Source organism: Heloderma suspectum, chromosome 2 (genome assembly GCF_057233095.1).
Source record: "Heloderma suspectum isolate Gila_16-S chromosome 2, 16-S_ref, whole genome shotgun sequence".
In the NCBI taxonomy this organism is placed as follows: domain Eukaryota; kingdom Metazoa; phylum Chordata; class Lepidosauria; order Squamata; family Helodermatidae; genus Heloderma; species Heloderma suspectum.
Genome location: NC_139459.1, coordinates 228857715 through 228879067, shown reverse-complemented (window position 1 = coordinate 228879067; position 21353 = coordinate 228857715). Strand labels below are relative to the sequence as shown.

Genomic DNA, 21353 nt, shown 5'->3' with positions numbered 1-21353 from the left:
TGACCGTCTTTCGGGAGTAATGTGAGATAGTGAGCGAACAACCAACTCATCGTAGCTTGTTTTCAGAGTGGCTTATCGTGACATGCAAACTTGCCCTGTGTTGGGAGAGCAGATAGCCAGCAGCAGCAGGAAATACCCCGCCTGGCAAGTACAAACACAAGTGCTAGCATTCAAACAGCAGCAGACATTCAGCAGGAAGCCACTCTTCTCCCAGCTCTCCTAACAATGGAGCTCCTGATTCCATTATCCTTGCGTACACCTCCTCCAGGCCATTTTCCCCGACAAAAGCCCTGGTGTGGGGCCTCTCCATTCATTCACTCTGCTGAGCTGCCCCCCAGATGTTGCCCCCAAATTCTGTCCTGATGATCTACTGGGTAACTTCACTCAGGCTCTAATGTTCCCTTTTCTCACTTTTCTTTTTGAAAACAGATGATGAATTAAGATCTGAGTCTCCAGGTCCTGTCTCATTTGGCCAGAATGCTGAAGCTTTCATAAAGTACATAAAGAAAAAACGTCCTCTTCATTTCGCATCTAATGACCAGATACTCCTCACCATCGGTACGATGCAGCATGCCTACAAGAACGACCATGTCAGTGCCAACATGGCACATAATATGAAAATAAAAGATGCTTGGGGGCCTGTGCCCCTCCAGAAAGATCAGCCCAAGATTATTTTGGTTCCCCAAAGTCCAAAGCAACAGAAAATGGATCCATCAACGCAACTGAAAGAACTGAAGGCTGCCGGTGGCTCTGTAGGTATGGAAAGAATTTCCACACCCTATGAGACCAAAACACTGCAGCTCAACTTAAAGAACTCCTTGCTTGGGGGCAGCGTGAAGTCCTTCATTCCTGCCCCCACTATTACACGCTCCAAGTCATGCAGCAGCTTGTCAGGAGAGAAGAAGGTTTCTACTGGCCATCCTAAGATTCCATCTCCACCTACCACTGGGGTACAGGTCATCGGTCATTTTACAACCTCCGCTGGATCCATCACAGTACCCCGGATGAAGATTGTGCGACCTGCTACAGAAGTAAGCTCACCGCGAGCAAAGCTCTTCTTTGCCCACACCCCAAACCCATACAGGCTCAATGCTGGGTTCAGGCTATTGACAACACAACAAATGAAAAAGTATGAAGAAGCTAAGATATCCGAGTATCAGGCAAACAAGACAAAGGTTATAGCAAACAGGAAAAAAGAGTGTAAGAATGCCTGGTTAAGGAAAATTAAAGGTCTTCCCATAGATGATTTCACAAAGGAGAACAAAGTTGCTGCCCCTGAACTTGGAGAGAATGTTTTCATCTGAACTTAGCATTTCAAAGCCACTTACAAGCCTCTCAAATAAACACAAACTGAAGAGCTGGCATTGGAAGGTTTGGGCCTCAGCTATTTTCCCCTTTCAGGAGAATGTGACAAACTCTGTCCAATGATTTAGACCTTGGAGCAGCTGACAAGGGGGGACTTTGGGCTACATATGGGGGGACAACTTCTCCCCTCAATCAAACATCTAGCTTGCTTGCAGTGTGCGCCAATTAAAAATGCTGATAGTCTCTGAAGAAAGGCTTATTAGCATGACACTGTAATGATTCTGTTTGTAATCTTTTCTGCAGAGGCTTGTTATCCAGGCCAGATTGTGATGGCAAAATGCATAAACCGTGTAGCCTTGAGGGCAACCTCCAGTTGCCTGAGAGCCGCCACCAATTGATATATGTTCATAGAATAAAGAAAACTACTACAACAGTGGTATCTCCACTTTGTACTGAATTTGCTTCCTGAGTTGTTACTTGCGTTAATCTTGTTCTCAGCTGGCAAATATACAATGGACTTTGCACATTTAGTACAGCACTGTACAACTGGCACAGAAAACGTGACATCCCTTTGAAAGAGGCTTGCTAGCTTCTTGTTGCCTGGAGTTAGAGCTTCTTTAACACCTCTTTGCCAGGAAGATATACAGCAGGTCTACCTTGTTCTGGTATAGTACAGCAGTGATTCAGTTTCCATCCTTAACATCTGCCTTGTGTGTTGCAAATTATATCGGAGGGCAGACAAGATGATAACTGTAAACCCATTTGGAAGAAAACAGACCAGATACTCCTCAGCTTGTTACCACAGAGCTGTAAAGAAGTGGAAGCACACTCTATTTATGAATGTGTAGTCCTACTTAGGGAAAGGAGAAAAAGGGCATAATGGATATATGCCAAATTTTCTGCTAAAGTGAAAATGACACATATCTTGCTGGTCTTTCTGTCGCTAGGTTTTCTTTCCACTACCCACTTTTAAAAGAGTTTAGCAACAGTTCATTGCTTTGTATATTTACAAAACTGAGATAAAGCACAATCTGATTTTCACTGGTACTGGCCATTGAGTTACCATCAGTATCGGGTTCTTACTATTGATGTTAAAGATCATGTTTTGGCCTGACTATCCTAATGCTGACACAGACCTGATAGCACCTTATAAAGTCAAAAATGTCATACCAGTTGACAAAAGAAGCAGGATCAAGCCAAGCAGACTAACTGTGTGAACACATATTGGGCATGGTTCAATGAAAGCTAAGAGCCTTTAAGTCACATGGAGTTCAGTGGGACAGTTAAGAACATTAGAAGAGCCATGCCGGACAGGACCAATGGCCTATGGGAAGCCCTCAAGCAAGATAGCACCCTATTGCTTGTGTTTCTCAGCAACTGGTTCTGAAAGGCATAATACCTTTGTTACTGAAGTTATATACAGTCATCATGACTAGTAATCAATAGCCTTACCCTCCATGAATTTGTCTAATCTACATTTAAAGCTGTACATTTGTGGCCATCACTATATCTTATGGTAGCAAATTCCACTGTTGAACAATGCACTGTGTGAAGTATTTCCTTTTATCTGACTACGCAACTTCATTGGATGAAGTTACGAGAGAAGGAGAAAACCTCCCTATCCACTTTCTCCACAACATCCATAATTGTATCTAACTCTATTGTGTCCCCCCATTGCTTTTTTTCTTTGTCTAAGCTAAAAAGCCCCAATATTGTAATTTTTCCTCACAGGGGATTTCCTTCAGCCCCTTGATCATTTTAGTTGCCCTTTTCTATATATTTTCCAGCTCTACAATATCGTTTTCGAGGAGCAGTGACCAGACCTGTACACAGACTTGCAGGTGTGGTTGTACCATAGATCCCTTTCCTAATGTTTCTCAGCATGGAATTTGGCTTCCACCCATCAGCCACTGAGTTGAAGTTTTTATTGAGCTATCTACCACAACTCCTTTCCTGGTCAGGCATGGTAATCTCAGAGCTCATTGGCATATATGTGAAGCTTTGAAGATTACAATCTCAATGAATTGGTCAAACCCAGAGACTGTTGCCCTCCAAATCATGCATCATCATTATCATTCATTTACTAACTGAAATCAGCTACAGTACATGTTAGTTGGAACCTAATATATACAATGAAGTAACTATTTAATAGCCTCTTTTCTCATTATACATATGCGTACTGAATGGCTATCACAAAATGGAGGTCCTTTAAACTATGGAGGGATGTCCTATAAACTAAATAATCTAAAACTGGAGTGTCTGTTTTATGTTGCCTTTATGTTTTATGTATTTGTGTATATTAATATGCTCTTGCCCTTCTCCTTTCATGCTTGGCTGCCATTTTAAAAAGAATAAATCAAATATTTAAAATCCACATCAGTTGTGTTTGCAAAAGGAAATGGGGAGAGGATATCTATTTTGTATGTGCATCAGGAGCCGTTGGAGCTCTCTCTTGTGAGAACAGAGACATTCATTGCTCAGCTGGTGTGCACACATAGGAAGTTGATGGTGGTGCTGGTCATGGGGAACTACCAAAGATGTTGCCACAGCTATGGAGCACGGTTACTATAGAGCAGCCTGGCTGGGGATTCTGGAAATTCTGTTCTGTCCAACATTGGAAGGGTGCCAGGTTGGAGAAGGCTGCTATAGAAACAGAAACTTCAAATATAAACTGACAATCCATTGCACAGAGATAAGACTTCCTCGTTACTTTTAACACCTTTAACTGGTCTTCTCCAAGAAGGCAATGACGATTGCCCATAAGAAAAAGTGGGGAAATCCAGGATTTTAATGTCTGTACCAGGACAGCAGCATGTTACCCATCAATCAAAATGTAGCAAACCTGAATGTGCTTTATAAGCACTCTATAGCCTGAGGTTATTATGCCCATATTGCAAAGGGCAGGGCTGAGAGTAACTACAACAATCCTACAGTGTAGTAGTGGTATTGTTGTTGTTCAGTTGTTCAGTCGTGTCCGACTCTTTGTGACCCCATGGACCATGGCACGCCCGGCCTTCCTGTCCTGCGCTCTCTCCCGGAGCGTGCTCAAGTCCATATTCATTGCATCGGTGATGCTATCTAGCCATCTCATCCTCTGCCGTCCCCTTCTCCTTTTGCCTTCAGTCTTTCCCAGCATCAGGGTCTGTTCCAGAGAGTTTTCTCTTCGCATTAGGTGGCCAGAATATTGGAGCTTCAGCTTCAGTATCTGTCCTTCCAATGAGCACTCAGGGTTGATTTCCTTTAGGATGGACTGATTTGACCTCCTCGCAGTCCAGGGGACTCGTAAGAGTCTTCTCCAGCACCACAGCTCGAAAGCATCAATTCTTCGGCGCTCAGCCTTCCTTATAGTCCAGCTCTCACAGCCATACATTACTACTGGGAAAACCGTAGCTTTGATTAGACGGACCTTGGTCGGCAAGGTGATGTCTCTGCTTCTTACTGTCCTGTCTAGGTTTGCCATAGGTTTACATAGTAAACAATAAGTACAATACATAGTAGTATTGTACTTAGCAGTTAATACACCACAGCCACCCTTCTATACAGTTAGTCTTAAATGACACCAGCCCGGGCCCGCTCCAGAACTGGGAGGTTACCAGAGCCTGGATAACTGTCGGCAGGCTGTCTCCGCCCAGGCAGGGTCACGGCTGGTCTATCGACCTAAGCCGATAAAAGGCGCCCCTAGCGCCGAGGTTCCCGTCGCCGCGGCTGACGCTGCCCGGGGGCGGGCGAGCGGGCTGCGAGCGTGGCTCATGACAGCCATGACGCTCACTCCAAATTCAAACTACAGGGATTTGCATTGGCAGCGCTATTTCTAAAATGTTTTAACCCCTTACCAAAAAATCCATTTAAGACCCGAAGAAGAACGGGCATGTTCTCCTCTCTTTGCCGCTTCGCCCCATTTCGGAGTGAACGCGTTGCTCCCCAGTCACGGCGACAGCGAAATCCCGGGTTGCTCCACTGATTTCTAAACAGGTCTTAATTCCGCCCCGGGATATAGACAAGACTTCAGACGGCTTGCAAGAAAAACGGGGAGATTTCCTAATCAGTGAGATGGCTCTCTCCTTTTCTACGTCTATCAGCCAATGTTAATCGGGAGTCCCAGCAGCGTGTCGCTCTTGCTTGTTTATCTCTACCATACCAGCGGGCCCGTCGCACGGTGATAACGTGCGTAGTTTTGCTCGCCGGGCAGTACTGTGACGTGGCGGGAGGCGGAAGCGATGTTGCGGCAGGTGGGGGTCCGGGGCGCTGTTGTTTCCCTCGGAGGGGGAGGCGGAGGGGCGGAGGGGCCGGGCCAGGGGTCGCAGTGCTAGTGCCGGGGAGGGCGGCGAGCTGGAGGAGGAGTGGGTGGCCGGGTCAGAAGTCGGGGTGGCCGGGGGGGGCGCTGGGGCTCTTGTCGGGGGGCTGCCCACGTCTCTGCTTCGCCGCAAAAGACGGTGGCAGGCGGGGATGCGGAGGACGGGTCATTGCCCCCACCCTCTTAATTATTTATTTATTTTGTGTACAAAGCTGAGGGTTTGTCTGGTTTGTTTATGTTTCTAGCCCCCCCCCCCTTTTTAAGGCTGTTTTGCTTTTGCTTTATTTAGATCGCACTTTAAGATCCCCAGATAACTAGAGTGTAGGCCTAATTGTAACGAAACTATGTCAGCACGAAGACTGCTGATGGCTGTGAAAGTTTGTGTCACAATAAATTAGCAAGACCTTGAGGTGCCCCAGCACACGTTGGCAGCAATGTTATACATAGACACACTTGGCAGTAAGCCCCATTGAGGTTAGTGGGGCTTACTTCTGAGTAAGCGTATATAAGAACAAGATCAAGAAGTAAATCTCCAGTCTGCTCCAATTCATAGGCTAATCTATGTAGTTGCTGTGTAGTTCTCTTCCTAACTGGCTGGGTTCCTGTTGTGCTAGGTGCCTGTGCATAGTAAAGATACTATTGCCATCTGAAATTGAAGTGGTAGTATTCTGACATGCACTGGTGTCAAGGGCCACAAAGTCCTCTTAAATTGCCTTTTAAGAAGACAAAATAATAAAATACCATTTGACTTTCAAGGTCAGTTACAATTTTTTTTTTAAAAAAATGGATATCATCTATTCTGAAGATTTAAAAGTGCATTCTTAAAATAATACAACATATTTTGAAGCAGCAACACTGCCCCCCAACCAAAAAAAAAGAAGAGAGATTAGAGAACTCATTATCTCAGAAAAATGTAAGTGAAATTCCAAGTCATAATTGCTCATTTAAAGAATTAATGAAGATCAAATAGTCTAACCTAGTATAATAGCTTCTTATGGATATTTGGACAGGTAGATCTGAAGTGAGGTTTCTGTGGCAAAGGAGATAGTTAAAGCAGGGCTATCTGCAGAGTGATATCTCATTCCTTGTCTCAAAGATTTGAGTTAATTAATCATCTGCCTTTTTAACGTTACTTAATGGGTTAAATTTAAATAAACTTGCATATTACCCAAACCTTAATTTAGGGTGCAAACATATAGAGATAGATGGGTGCCTCTAACCTCCCCTGAAGTTGGCAGCAACTGCCTATCCAATGCAGGGCGGAAGCAGCATGGAGGAGAGGATTCCCTCCATGCTGCAGCCACCCTGCACTTTGCCTTAGACTCGCATTTTTGCGTGTCTAAGTGCGGCTTCGGGGAGGGGGTGGGAACAGGGCTGGAGTCCACATAGGAAGCTGTCTAAAACAGCTTCCATGGCCTCCTCCCATCCCCACCCCTAGGATCACCCCATTTTCACCTCTTCGTGTTCCCTGTTACGAGCACGGAGGCAGTGGCGCGGTTCTCTGTGTGAGCTACAAGTGGGTGGGAAGCATGATTTCCACCTAAGAGCTTGTAGCGTTGTCTACGAGCTCATAGCTGGGAAACTGAAAAATCCTATCTCCCCCTGACACTGTCTAGGGGACATAGGATTGCTCTCTTAGGTATCTTTTTTATATTATTGAGAGAACTCCAAGATAGCTTTTCAATGTTCAACTGGAAGGTATCATTCATTATTAGAAGGGAAGACCATTTTAAATGTATTCTGTTGCATAGAATTTATAGTTACATGCCAGAACCAAATAAGTAATAAGTTTAAAAAGGCAGGATATAAGTGTAATAACAACAACAACAATAACAGATATGCCCAGAACATCCAGTCCTGCTGATTAAAATGTGCCCCCACTGATTGTTCAAGTAAAACTGATTAAATCTACTATTTAAAGTCTACTGCCCTTGTTGTAATAACAGCTGAGTAAGATTTCCCATGCAAACAGTTGTGTATCAGCACACCAAGATACTCATTTCACCATGTTTCTCCTTCAGCTCCTTAGTTTTCTTACAGTGTTTGCAGGATTGGACTTCATTGGTTTAATTGTTGCTGCAAATTTTTTTTTTAAGGATTGAACCATGTATCTAATGCTTGCCTACTTGTCTATCCAGGACAGTAATGACGACACAGAAGATGTGTCACTCTTTGATGCTGATGATGAAATGTCCAGGCGGCCCAAAAAATCGAAGATCAAGTAAGTGATTGCTAGAGTGGCTGATGGCATTAGGCTGCCAACTCTTTGATACAGCAAGTTTGTCATCACTTGTGTTTTGTGTCTTCCTCTTGTGAAGGGAAAGTGCAAGTTCTGGCAATGATGTTGGCTGTAGCTAGTAAGAAATATTTCCTGATGTATTTTGGAGAGGAAATCCAATGAAGCAAGGGGGTCTTTTTTATGACAGTGGAGAAACTCTTTCTGCTGTGCCTTAAAGGAAAATGCCATTGTGATGCTTCTCTGAAAATGAAAGAGGATGGAATGAAAAGGAGGAGTCATCTTGTTGCCCAGTCCCATCTCGTATACAAACACCACATACGTTGGATAACAAAAATATCTTGATCCTCTCAACTGCTGCACAGGTGCGAAGGTTCTTAGGTGGCACACAACCGCCATTAGTGGCCTCATGTCACCAGCTTGACTGCAGCACTGGATGAGTCCATGAAGCCGTTGTGGCATGCCATCCTAGCAGTCAAAGGACTTTGGAGGCAAAAGCAACAACAAAAACCTTCTGTTTGTTATTGCATTGTTGCGGTTACGATCTATTTATACTGACACAGAGGATGCACTTACGTTCTGATCTGGGAGCAATACACCTGGTTTGCAACATTTACAGATATTGGTGTATAAAGGTGGCTACAGCCGCTACTCTGAAATTCCTTGGTTTGGAGTGAACAAAGAAAAATTTACTTAATCAAAATTGATAGACATGCCATATGCATGGCAGTGACTGTGCAACCCACTCAAGCACAGAACTGCAGTAGAGTATTCTTTTGCTGTCTGATAAACTTCTGGATAGGTGCCACATGAATGTCTCATCTGTGCGGCTTGTTATGTTGGAAGGAAAGGGATGTATGTGACTGAATTGTAACATTTACCTGGTCCTGTACTCTCAGCAAATTCTTAACAAGGAAGTGTTGTTGGGAGGTTGTCTTACAAGCTGAAGAATTACCTTTTCTACCCAGTCCCTTTGAAACTACTTTAATAGTAACTTTAGTAGTAGTCAGAGCATTGTTGTCTCTGTGAAGTGCCGCAGCATGAAATTATGGCTGAAACTGTAATGCTCATGAAGTGTTTGGGTTTGGGCAGAGTGAACATGTAAATCATTAACTAAATTAGTGTCTTCGTGTTTCTCTCACAGACATCCAATAGCCTCCTTTTTCCACTTGTTCTTCCGGGTCAGTGCAATAATTGTCTACTTACTCTGCGAATTGTTCAGCAACAGCTATATTGCTTGTATGGTGACAATCATCCTACTTTTATCGTGTGACTTTTGGGCAGTGAAGGTAAATCATTCTATTGAAGTATTTTGGCACTTTAACATGCTTGTTACCAAAGGAAAACAGAGACAGATCAGTGTGACACAAAAGTTCTTGAGTTTGAGCAAAACTTCTCTTTTTTAACTTCCTTAAGTTCAGTGGTGAAAATAAGGGGTTGAGGGGAGCTCTTTCAGGTGCCTTTGGTCTTGACTGTAAAGCTACCTCTGAAAATACGCAGTGTGAATTTCCCATCTGAAGGGAACCATCTTCTTTTTGAGAACACTCATTTGAAAAAAAATGTATTTATTTATTACATTGTTTGAACAAATTATGAACAGTTTCCAGGGGTCTGTAAATGTGACTGATCTCAGAATCATGGGAAATGTAATTCCCTTGGAATGATTGGCATCCAGACCTTGGAGCAGGATGCAGCATTCAGTGATGGTACATGCTATTCTTGCAGAGTCATCTGGTGGGAAGGTATGGGACTGATAGAGAACTGATCTCTATTACTGATTGATAGATTTGATTTGTACCCTGCCTTTCTACCAAAAATGGCACTCAAGGTGGCTTACAATCACTGATAAAACAATAAGCAAGTGCATTAAAACACAATTAAAAACAAACATAACAGAGTAAAAACAGCATCCAGCCTAACAGACCTGCTTACACACCGAAGTCCTGCTTGAATAAAGTGGTCTTTGCCTGCTGGCGAAAGGACAGCAGAATGGAAGCGAACCTAGCCTTCCTCAGCAGGGAGTTCCACAGCCAGGGAGTGGCCATCTCAAACCAGTAAAATGTGACAAATAGGTTTTCACCAAACAGGGCCAATCTGATCTCTTTTATTGACATATGCTCTATTAAGGATTTTAGCATTCATAGTTTTTCTTAGTAAAATAGCAGAGTTTGATGTTTCCTAGCAGCACATACTACAGATACCTATTTAGAAGCAAGACCCATTGAGTTCATATGGAACTGTAACTTAAATTTTGTATTTGTTGACTTAACAAATATGCAAGTTTGTGATTTTTAAGCACTTTGTAGTGTGCAGGACAAGAGCTGAGGATTTGGGTACACGCACATAAAAACATACTCAACGCAACAGACATTTTACATTCAAATACAGTAATATGGTTGCTTCCTTGCTTTCTTGTATTTGCAGTCACTCTTTATCTTTCTTGCATATACAGATTCTTTCTATGTATGATACTCATCTCTTACGATTGTTTTCTTATTTGTCAGTGGCTTGGATCCAAATTAATCCTCTGGTGGGAGTGTCCCATGAATGGAGTTCTGCTCCTGGGACCCTCCTGCCAAAAGAAGAGGGGAGGAGCAATTTTTGCTGATTCCCTCTCCCCGCTGCAGCCCTTGCGCTCCTGAAAATCTGATCCAGAGGGTTGGAACAGTATTGAGGTGGCCTAGGGGGCTGCAGAGAGGAGGAGAATTGAGTGAAGGTCTCTCCCCCCACCTTTTCCAGTAGAAGCCTCCACTGAATTGGACTCCTGCAAACAGAAGGAGTTCTTCCATTCATGGAAGAGAAGGCTGATCCAACCTAATATATTTAGCAAGAAGAGGATGGATAGAGAGAGGAGAAAGCAAGAGGGCTCCCTTGGTAAAAGGAAGTCTTGCTCATTTTTGCCTTATATCCAGACCTAAATTATTAAGATAAGCATGACTAGGTATTTGGTGAATATTGGCTTAAGTGGATGGTAGTAAAGGTTCAACAAACCAGCTGAAAAGCAGTGTTATGTTTCTGCCCCAGCTCACCTACTAGTTATTGTTACAAATGCTGCGCAAAACAGTCTCTTTCAGTCACACATGGAAGAGCCCACTTTGATTCAAGATGTCACGGTATCAAAGTGTAATAGCAGCCCATTTTTGTTAAGCACAGGAACTGCTCTGGTGTGGTGTTTTCTTTGTTTTTATTGTTGCCCACCGGCACTGATGAATATGTTTGGCCTTTAGATGTTCTTGCACATGTGAAAAGCACTGCCTAGCATGTAGCTTTTCCACATTTTTCAAGCCGACACTTGTTTCGTGCATCCCAAAGTCATCCAGGCAGGAACAAGTTCCTTGATCTGTTTTTGTGACCTTGGAATGGCCATTGTAGAAAGCAAGTAGCTCGGTTGTTCAGACTAACAGGTCTTTGTAATCATACGTCTCCATATTATTGGTGATATGTCCTATGGTAACTCGCATGTCAGGCAACCATTTGCTGTAAACCCAATGGGATTACTGAGAATGTAGTCCAGAGGCTTAGTATTACATGCTGAGCAGCTGATAAAGGCACAGTTACAGGTGGGAAATCAGAAGACATTTACTTCTTGGGAGGAGAGCAATGACAAATCTTGATAAAATAGTTAAGAGCAGAGACATCACACTGACAACAAAGGTCCGCATAGTTAAAGCAATGGTATTCCCCGTAGTAACTTATGGCTGCAAGAGCTGGACCATAAGGAAGGCTGAGTGAAGGAAGATAGATGCTTTTGAACTGTGGTGCTGGAGGAAAATTCTGAGAGTGCCTTGGACTGCAAGAAGATGAAACCAGTCCATACTCCAGGAAATAAAGCCAGACTGCTCACTTGAGGGAAGGATCTGAAAGGCAAAACTGAAGTACTTTGGCCACATCATGAGAAGACAGGATACCCTGGAGAAGATGCTGATGCTAGGGAAAGTGGAAGGCAAAAGGAAAAGGGGCCGACCAAGGGCAAGATGGATGGATGATATTCTGGAGGTGACGGACTCAACCTTGGGGGAGCTGGGGGTGGTGATGGCGACAGGAAGCTCTGGCGTGGGCTGGTCCATGAAGTCATGAAGAGTTGGAAGCGACTGAACGAATCAACAACAACAACAACAACAACAGGTGGACTAACAGCTGCCTTCAGCCATGTCACTGCTCAGCACAAAAGAAATGGGATCCGTGTTCCTCTTAGGTTAATGCATAAGACAGAAGTAGGGCATTCTTAGGATTTCCCTTTAGCATGCTATATGGCTGCTTCTGCAGGGGTGCACTTTCATACTGTATTTAACTCTCTCTAGAATGTCACAGGGAGGTTGATGGTCGGCCTCCGTTGGTGGAACCAAGTTGATGATGATGGCAAAAGCCACTGGGTGTTTGAATCCAGGAAGGTAAATATCTCCCTGTTGTTGAGGGAAGTATGGAGTTAGTGGTATGTTGTGGTGCGTTCTTGGGCTGAAGGCATTTTACATTCCAGGTCACTTGGGAGACACAAGATAGCTACAACAGATGAGTGTGTGTGTGTGTGTGTGTGTGTGAGGGAGGGTAAGAGTAACCTAATCTGCCCCACCTGCTACTTTAAAAACTGTGCTACATTATCAGACTTTTAAGGCAGTACCTCAGAATTACTGTTAAGTATGTTAGGATGAAGCTGTAAGATGAACATGGATCAAGAATACAGGTGATTGGTTGTAAACCCACTCCCCCCTCAGCACTTTATCCACATCCTTAACTGAAATTGATCCCAAACAAGCAGATTAAACAGTGCACTGGACACCGCCATTGGAACTTCTATCAATAAGAGTGTCATGTTAGCATGGATATGACACTTGGCTGTCCCATACCTGGGGACCGCATCCCTTCTGACCATATTTATTCCCATCTGTCCTGAAATTCTACTCACTGGTCTTGTGCTAACCAGGTTTCACTAACCCTGTTTTAAATCCTGGATAGTAGCAAACACTGGTTAGCATTAACTATGACTCGCATTGGTGGTGTGAGTCCAACCCTTAATTATGGTGAAGGTCGGCAAGAAGAATTCACATGAGAGAGGGAACCCTGGGAACATACACCCTGTAGCCATTCTTGACCTCTTAACTATGTGAAACAGACAGTATTACATCTGTACCAGCTCTTAATATGAAAATCCGATTAGCCTTCCCAAGAGAAAATTATCTCTTTAGCACATCTATGCCTCCTCTGAGATACTGTTTCCAGTTCTGGCCCCCTTATATGCTTTAAAACAAGAGACCCCCTCCACCGCAATATTCATAGAAGAAATGCCCCTCTTGATTCTAGTGGACGACTAAGGAGAAACAGTTCCTTCTGTAACACTCGCCTTCACTGTATATAGTAGCTTTACCTACACAAGACGTGGTCCTTGTTTTGCTCTGCATAATTGAAATATTGCATTACTGGGCTGTTGGTTCATGGCTGAAATCAGTTGGACCTCAAGTATTTTTTTCATAGATAAAATTGCATTTCAGTGGGGAAAATATCCTAAAAACCTTGAGGCATACAATATCCTTAATGCGAGACTTGTCAGTGGAATTACTAGGTCCTCCTGGTTCATAATGTTACAATTTGTGAGCCCCATTTTATAACACCCCACCCCCTCACAGACACACACACACACACACACACACACACACACACTATATTTCTATTCTTATTTACTAATGACATTTTATATGCTGTCCCATAACTAGAGCTATCTGAGCAGTTTATGATACCAAGGTTAAAATTTAAACATACAAATACAGCATAATAGTAATAAGCATTGTGTTACATTTAAGCGACTTTCTTCACATTCTTAGGCATCTTCTCAGGGGAAGAAAGCCACATCAGAAGCGGAGTCCAGAATCTTCTGGTTAGGACTGATTGCATGCCCTTTGCTCTGGGTGATTTTTGCCTTTAGCGCCCTGTTTTCCTTCAAAGTTAAATGGCTGGTGAGTGGAGTGCTTGATACATACCTAACTAAACCTGTTCCCTTGATGATGGTGAGACCCTGACTCTTTCGTTTGCTGTTGTTTTCCTTTATAGGCAGTTGTGATTATGGGAGTGGCATTGCAAGGAGCCAATCTTTATGGCTATATCCGGTGCAAAGTGGGCAGCAGGAAGAACCTGACTAGCGTGGCAACCTCCTACCTAGGCAGGCAGCTCCTGCGGCAGGTACTTCAGATTTTGTTTATATGACTGTCTTTCCTGCTGCCAGTGTATGTTTCGGTTGGTATCCTCCAACTTTGCATTCTTTGAATGTTCTAGAGCAATTTCCTTGGGCCCACACAGCGGAAGCTTTAAGAGTTCAACATCCAGTATTGGCATATTCTGGTTTTACCATAACTGGAAAGAGTGCCTGTTCCAGGCCTCGAACAGTGGTCCTGTCTATGCATCTCTCCTTGTCCAGACACACCTCTTAGGTGAGGAACTCCGCCCCTCCAAGGAAAACAGTTAATGGCAGGGTTGAGGCATGTGCTTTGGTGTAGTGTCCTTCGCCAGGCAAATGACCAATAATTGCATCCTTCATTTGTCCCTGAATAATGTAATTACCTGTTCCTGAAATTTTCTGGTTTTAGAACATCTTTCCTGTTTCTTAGACAGCCAGAGATGTGGATGTTTGTAAAAGGAAGAAAAGCGGGGTATAGTTGGTAGAGTAATAACCATGAAGCTTCGATTAATCGATTAAACGATTAATGCAGTTCCATTGGTAGAGGCGTTCAGAGCACCGTCTGGTCCAGTTTTATTGGATGAGTTTCAGTTACTGAGACCTGAGGATGCGGACAAGGTGCTTGGCCAAGTCCGATCGACCATTTGTGTGCTTGACCCTTGCCCTTCATGGCTTATTAAATCAAACAAGGAGGGGTTGTCCGGCTGGGTCCAGGAGGTTGTAAATTCCTCCTTGAGAGAGGGAGTGGTGCCTGCCGCTTTAAAAGAGGCAGTAATTAGACCACTCCTGAAAAAGCCTAACCTGGACCCAGAGGATGTTAACAATTATAGGCCAGTGGCCAACATCCCCTTCCTGGGCAAGGTGCTTGAGCGGGTGGTTGTAGGACAGCTCCAGGCACTCTTGAATGAAACGGATTATCTAGATCCATTTCAATCGGGCTTCAGGCCTGGTTTTGGAACGGAAACTGCCTTGGTCGCCCTGTGGGATGACCTCTGCCGGGAGAGGGACAGGGGGAGTGCGACCCTGTTGATTCTCCTGGACCTCTCAGCGGCTTTCGATACCATCGACCATGGTATCCTTCTGGATAGGTTGTCTGGGTTGGGAGTTGGAGGCACTGCACTACAGTGGTTTCGCTCCTACTTGGATGGCCAATTCCAGAAGGTGGTGCTGGGGGATTATTGCTCTGTGCCATGGCAATTGTGCCATGGGGTTCCACAGGGCTCTATTCTATCCCCCGTGCTGTTTAACATCTACATGAAACCGCTGGGGGAGGTTATCCGGAGGTGTGGGCTGAGGTGCCATCAATATGCGGATGACACCCAGCTCTACCTCTCTTTCTCATCAAAACCAGGTGAGGCAGTGGCTGTTCTGAACCAGTGCCTGGGCACGGTAATGGACTGGATGAGGGCCAATAAACTGAAACTCAATCCAGACAAGACGGAGGTACTGTTAGTGGGTGGTTCGTCTGCCCGGCTAGGTGATAATCAACCTGTTCTGGAGGGGGTTGCACTCCCCCTAAAGGATCACGTTCGTAGTTTGGGGGTGCTCTTGGATCCAGAACTGTCACTTGAGGCACAGGTGAACTCAGTGGCACGGAGCACTTTTTATCAGCTTAGGCTGGTATACCAACTACGCCCTTATCTGGACAGAGATAGCCTAGCTACAGTTATCCATGCTCTGATAACTTCTCGTCTGGATTACTGCAATGCGTTATACGTGGGGCTGCCTTTGAAAACGGTCCGGAAACTTCAGCTGGTCCAAAATAGGGCAGCAAGATTGTTAACAGGGACTGGCCTGCGAGCTCATATTACGCCAGTACTTTTCCAGCTGCACTGGCTGACGGTCCATTTCCGGGCCCGATTCAAAGTGCTGGTGTTAACATTCAAAGCCCTTAACGGCTTGGGGCCAGGTTACCTGAAGGATCGCCTCCTCCCATATGTGCCTGCCCGGACCTTAAGATCATCATCAGCGGCCCTTCTCCGTGAGCCCCTGCCAAAGGAAGTGAGGCGGGTGGCTACTAGGAGGAGGGCTTTTTCTGTTGTGGCACCCCGGCTCTGGAATGAGCTCCCTAGTGAGGTTCGCCTGGCGCCTACATTGTACTCCTTTCGGCGCCAGGTGAAGACCTTTTTATTTTCCCAGGCATTTTAGCTTTCTAAATTTTTATCTTTGCTGTTTTAAATCTGTATTTTAAACTCCTGTACTGCTGCTAGGTTTTATTGTGGTTGTATTGTTATATTGTGGTTTTAATGTTCTATATATTTTAAATTGTTTTATTGTGTGTTGTTTGGTTTTAGTTTTTGTGAACCGCCCAGAGAGCTTCGGCTATTGGGCGGTATAGAAATAAATAAATAAAAATAAATAAATAAATAAATAAGCTCCTTGAGTAACCTTGGAGCAGTTACCCGTTCTCAGCCTAAGCTATTTTATATGGTTGTTGTGAAGATAAAAGTGGAATGATCCCCATGTATGCCAACCTGAGCTCCTTGAAGGAAAGGCTCCAAATGTGACAATAATAATTCAGTCGTCTGTAATTTGGATCATGCCCTTTTGTTTCTTCCTCCTCAACCTTCTCATTCCTGATGTTGCCTGGACTGTTGATAAATTACAATATGACTGTGTTTTCCCTGGAAATGTGTGGCTTCCATGGCCTGAAAGCCTTCTCTAGGGTAGTGTTTGCTGAGGCCATGACCACCCAAACAACTGGGTTTGTAAGAGTTTTTTAATTGGTCCAGAAAACACACAGGGTGACGTCAGTTTTATCAACAGGTATATTTTAAGACCTGTGTGTTAACATCCACATTAGTGTCACTTCTTAAGTATATTGTTTTCATCCCATAGGTGGGTTTCCAGGTTTATCTGGGGCTTGAAATAGATGTTCAGCTAATCATTCATAGCCTGTTATAGCTTAGCTGTCACTAAGGAAGAATGTCTGAGGCAATGATAAATTATAACTTAGTATTGTAGCTGGACATGTCCACATGTAAGAGCTAATCTGAGCAAGGTAACTTCCTCCTCTTCCTTTACCCACTCATACATTTTGTTCATAGAGTTTGAAATCTCTCTTTCTGATATCTTGGGCCTCTGCCGCTCTTATTTTAGCCTCCTTTCCTGCTGGTACTGTACCTAGATAGTATAGGGTATACCTTTCCAGAGGGAGGAACAGTTCAGCTTCCTGGGCAGTGTTTCCAAGAAGTCTTGTCCAGATCTAATGCTGCATTCTTCTCTTTTACAGACTGTGGCCAAAGAGGACCAAGCAGTATCCTGAAGTTCACAAAGAGTCCCCAGTTTCCATTTTGATTCCTTCTGGAGAATGAGACAAATATTTCCTTGGTCCCCTGTACAGGAGATTTATAACATGTGTGTAATTTTTGTAATTAAATATATCTTATAGAAATGCTAGTTAGTTCTTATTTTTTACAACTTACATTTTGCAGAGCCCTTTCTGACACTTAACTAGCTGCTGCACTCTCTGAGTGAAATAACTCTATTTATATTTAAGTTAAATATCTTGATGGCGGACAGTAGCTATTTATGACACTACATTCCTTAAGTACTAGTTTCTATACCCATGAGCTTTGATGTCAAATACTGGGCAGTCCCAAAAGGTGCTCATTTGAAAAGCCATTTGATCAAGGGTTTGAGCAATCTCATCATGTGGGAACTGCAGAATGTAATCTCCAAATTAGAATCTGATGTAGCTACATAATTGCTATGTTTGTTTTAAAAGAGCAAGTTTCCTAGGCCTTAAGGGTGCAGAAGAGACTTGAAAAACAGGCGGACTAAAGCGTTAGGAATTGAAAGGAGTATCGTTAAGGATTCCAGTTTTGCAGTCAGAACAAAAGAGCCCAGATGTCTCTTAATTTGCAAAATTGATTTCAGCAAAAAACTTAAGCTTTCCTGTGCAGGACCTGAAACCTGATAGTCTGGATTTTTAGATCATCTGAATAGTATGGCAGGGTCTCTTTCCCTGCCCCCAGCACCATCCTTCAGTTTTACTTTTTGGGGAAGACTGAGTTCTCATGGTCCAGCTACAGTAGCCCACTAGGACTGCATAGGAACTAGCTTTTTCATTTTTTTAATTTTTACCTGAATGGCCATGAGAGCAAACTTGCGGAGCAATGTATCTGCATCCTAATGAAGTTGTGTATAAAACTTAGTACATCTGCCCATCCATTTGATACAGCTATTTCCTAGATAATGTCAAAATAGGTAAAAGTTAGTCTAAGTAATCTTCTGTAGAAAATAAAGAACAATAATGCTATCTCTGTTCTTGCCACATGAAATAGCTGACTACAGTAGTCTGCACTTAGGTACTGTATATTTTTAAGCCTGAATCAAGAACCCTTCCTCCTTCTATTATAGATACATAATGGCTGTGTCAACACTACACTGTGGTGTAGAATTATGTGAACAAACCACGAGGCAAAGATTGGCAGTGATTGCTTTTGGTTTTTATTTAACCACAGTTTAGTGTTATGTCCAAACCTGAAGAAACTGTGATTAGTCTGGTTGACTGAAACAAGCCACCATCAAACCTTGATTTATGAAATTGACTTGTTTCAATAAACCATACTTAAGATTAATTACAGTTTAGGGTTCAGACATAACTATAAATGCTGGTTGATTGAAAATGCAAGGAAAAGCTTCTGATCTCTTTATAACTGTGCTGGAAGATGGGGGTGGGGAGTTTATAGCCTGTGTCAGAACACAGCCAGTGTCGCTTAACATCCAGTTCATGCATTCCTCCCGTGTGTTTAGCTTACATACATTGTAGCTCAGGAGAAAGCCAGGTTTACGGGTGGGAGGTGCATCTTTCTCTACATAGAATGTATTATATGAACTGGGTCGTATTTGCATACAGTCATATATATATATGATATGTCCATGCAATTCTTTCATCACTTTTTTTTTTTGTAGTGAATGGATTTCATGTGGGTGGGGTGTTGTTGTGTACAACTGTCCGCATGATGGCCCTAGTTCATACAAAGCATTCTACAGGCATGGAGGAGAGATGCATGCAAACCTGAGACTCCTTTCTGTGCCACTTGGGTTTACTGTTTAGCCCTAAGTTGCCAGTGACATGAACACTGAACCATGAAAAAATATTTCAGAATTGGTGCAATTTGAGAGTTGGAGGTTCCTACATTTTGGGGCTGTTTTGCATAATTATTTCAGCCCGTGGCTCTCATGGGAATAATCTGTCTCATCCTGAGTCAGTCATGTGCACATATAGCTTCAGATCAGTTCAGCGTGGATTGGGAGTGTATTACTCCAATGCAAGCTACCTTTTTAAAAAGCTGCACTTTCTTCTCCCTTTGCTGCCTTGACTGGCTCCATCTTGCTCACACCATGACTGGCTAGGTTGCTTTTCAGGCTCAGTACTAAAATGTTATTAACATTACTAGAGCTCGCTGGAAGCACTTCTTTAATCAAACTCTTCATTTCTAATATGATCAATTTGCATATATCTCAAGGTGTTTAAATGGAAATTAAAGTTGTATTATTCAAGTACCGTTAAAAGTTCACAAGGTATAATTAGCAAAGAAGCATAGATTGTAGTTAATAAAAATGTTGCCTAATGTTGGGTTAATGTTGATGTTGAAAGGAAGAATCTTTTAGTTGGCAAAATTCAAAACGAAGGAGTGTTGATAGTTAACATTTGTGTTTGGATATCTGAGTAATGTAAAGCTTGGGTTTGACTTCTGGGGGTACTAAGCAATGTATTTAAAATCTCTGACCTGCATTGTGCATGTTTGTGGAACCTTTCAAATTAACATGTTTTTTCAAAGAAATATATTTTTTTAAAGTTGTTTAACTTTGAATCTGTTTAGTGTGCGGGCATCATTCGTCTGCAGATGTGTAATGTCTGTTGTGCCGATTAACAAGCTTATGTTTTTAACTTGGTCTCCTTTAGCCCTCTTTCTTTGTATGTTTTGCTTGCCATTGGTGTGTTTTTCCAGTCCCCATTTTTCACAGAACCTCATCAGCTATATTCTCTGTAGAATGGATCCTAGAGCTCTGCAGGGTCCTGGAGTCTTTTTTTTTTTTTTTAAGTGCAATTGTGATAGCCTTGTTGAGCCTGATAGCCAGTCAGGTTGAGCTTTGTCACCATCAGCGGAACTTTCGAGTACGAGCAGCCAACTGATTGGTTCCTGGAATCCTCCAAAGCAGGCCCAGGTTATGTAAGTTTGAAATCCCTCAGCATTGATGTAATTGATTTAGTGCTCCAACCTTGAGTTTCATAAGACTACTTCTAGCTATAGGACTGAAGGCAGGATCAAGTGGTCACTTGTGGGTAGGAATGAGCCATCATAGATCTAATACCACCAATAGGTCCATGCTACTTCAAACATAATGCTTTATCAGTGGGATCAGTCCACATGTTCAGTTGTGAGCCATCAAGTGTCAAGTAAAAAGTGATGTACTTGAATGTGTGACTCAAACCATCCTGGAACCTAGTTATTATGTATACCACATTATCATTTTACATGGCACGTTACACAGTTAAATAAGCAACATAAGACAGGTCACTGCTCCCCAGAAGCTTACAATCTTACAAGCTTCTAACTCTGCTTCTCACCAGTTCCTCTCACACCTCCTCCTCCTCACCCGTAGAACTGGCTTTAATATACTAAGGCACGATATTGGCAGTTTTATTGTTTGTTTTTTTCTTAATGATCCCCAACATGGAATTTGCCTTTTTCACAGGAGCCACAAACTGGGTTGATGTTTTCATCAAGCTATCCACAACCCCAAGATTCCTTTCCTGGTCAGTCATTTCTGGTTGAGACACCATTAGGATTTTTTAGAAGTTAGGATTTTTTGCCCCAGTGTATATCACTTTACACTTGCTTATACTGAACCACATTTCCCAAGTTAATGCCCATTCCCACAGTTTGTAAAGTTCCTTCTGGAGCTCTTTCCTGACCCTTCATATTTAAACTACCATTAACGGTTTGGTGTCATTGGCAGACTTGGCCACCTCACTACTCGCCCCTAATTCCAGATCATTTATAAACAAGTTAAAAAGCACTGGATCCCAATGCAAATCCTTGAGGGAACCCATGTTTACATTTCTCCACTGTGAGATATAATGGAAACGTGTAATTCCTTGGTGTTGGAATTCAGTGACTGGGTTCAGACAACATGATAACCCACACTTAAGGACTGAGCATGGGTTGTCAGTGAACTGTGGGTTGTTGCAATGTTGGGTTCACACAACATAATAACCAACCACGCTTAAGAAACAGGGTTTGTTAACCACAAACAACCCATGAAAAGAACCCATGGTTTGTTGGGTGGTGAACTGGGTTGATTGCAGCGGGTCTGGACAACACAATAACCTATGTTTC

General features: G+C 43.1%; 2 protein-coding genes across 2 annotated transcripts in view; both read left to right on the top strand.

Moving 5' to 3' along the window:
* The window catches only part of FBXW10B (F-box and WD repeat domain containing 10B), a 44321-nt gene extending 42561 nt beyond the window's left edge, over window positions 1-1760 (top strand). The window contains exon 14 of the mRNA XM_084832373.1: window positions 430-1760. Coding sequence (XP_084688499.1) covers window positions 430-1304 — 875 coding nt within the window. The 3' untranslated portion in view covers window positions 1305-1760. The remainder of the gene's footprint in view (window positions 1-429) is intronic.
* A 3732-nt stretch (window positions 1761-5492) lies between these two features.
* TVP23C (trans-golgi network vesicle protein 23 homolog C) lies at window positions 5493-19900 on the top strand. Its single transcript, XM_084838349.1, has 7 exons — window positions 5493-5534; window positions 7738-7820; window positions 8980-9124; window positions 12137-12226; window positions 13652-13783; window positions 13878-14006; window positions 17234-19900. The coding sequence occupies exons 1-7, from the start codon at window positions 5523-5525 to the stop codon at window positions 17264-17266; spliced, it is 624 nt and encodes a 207-aa protein (XP_084694475.1). The 5' UTR covers window positions 5493-5522; the 3' UTR covers window positions 17267-19900.
* The last annotated feature ends 1453 nt before the right edge of the window (window positions 19901-21353 follow it).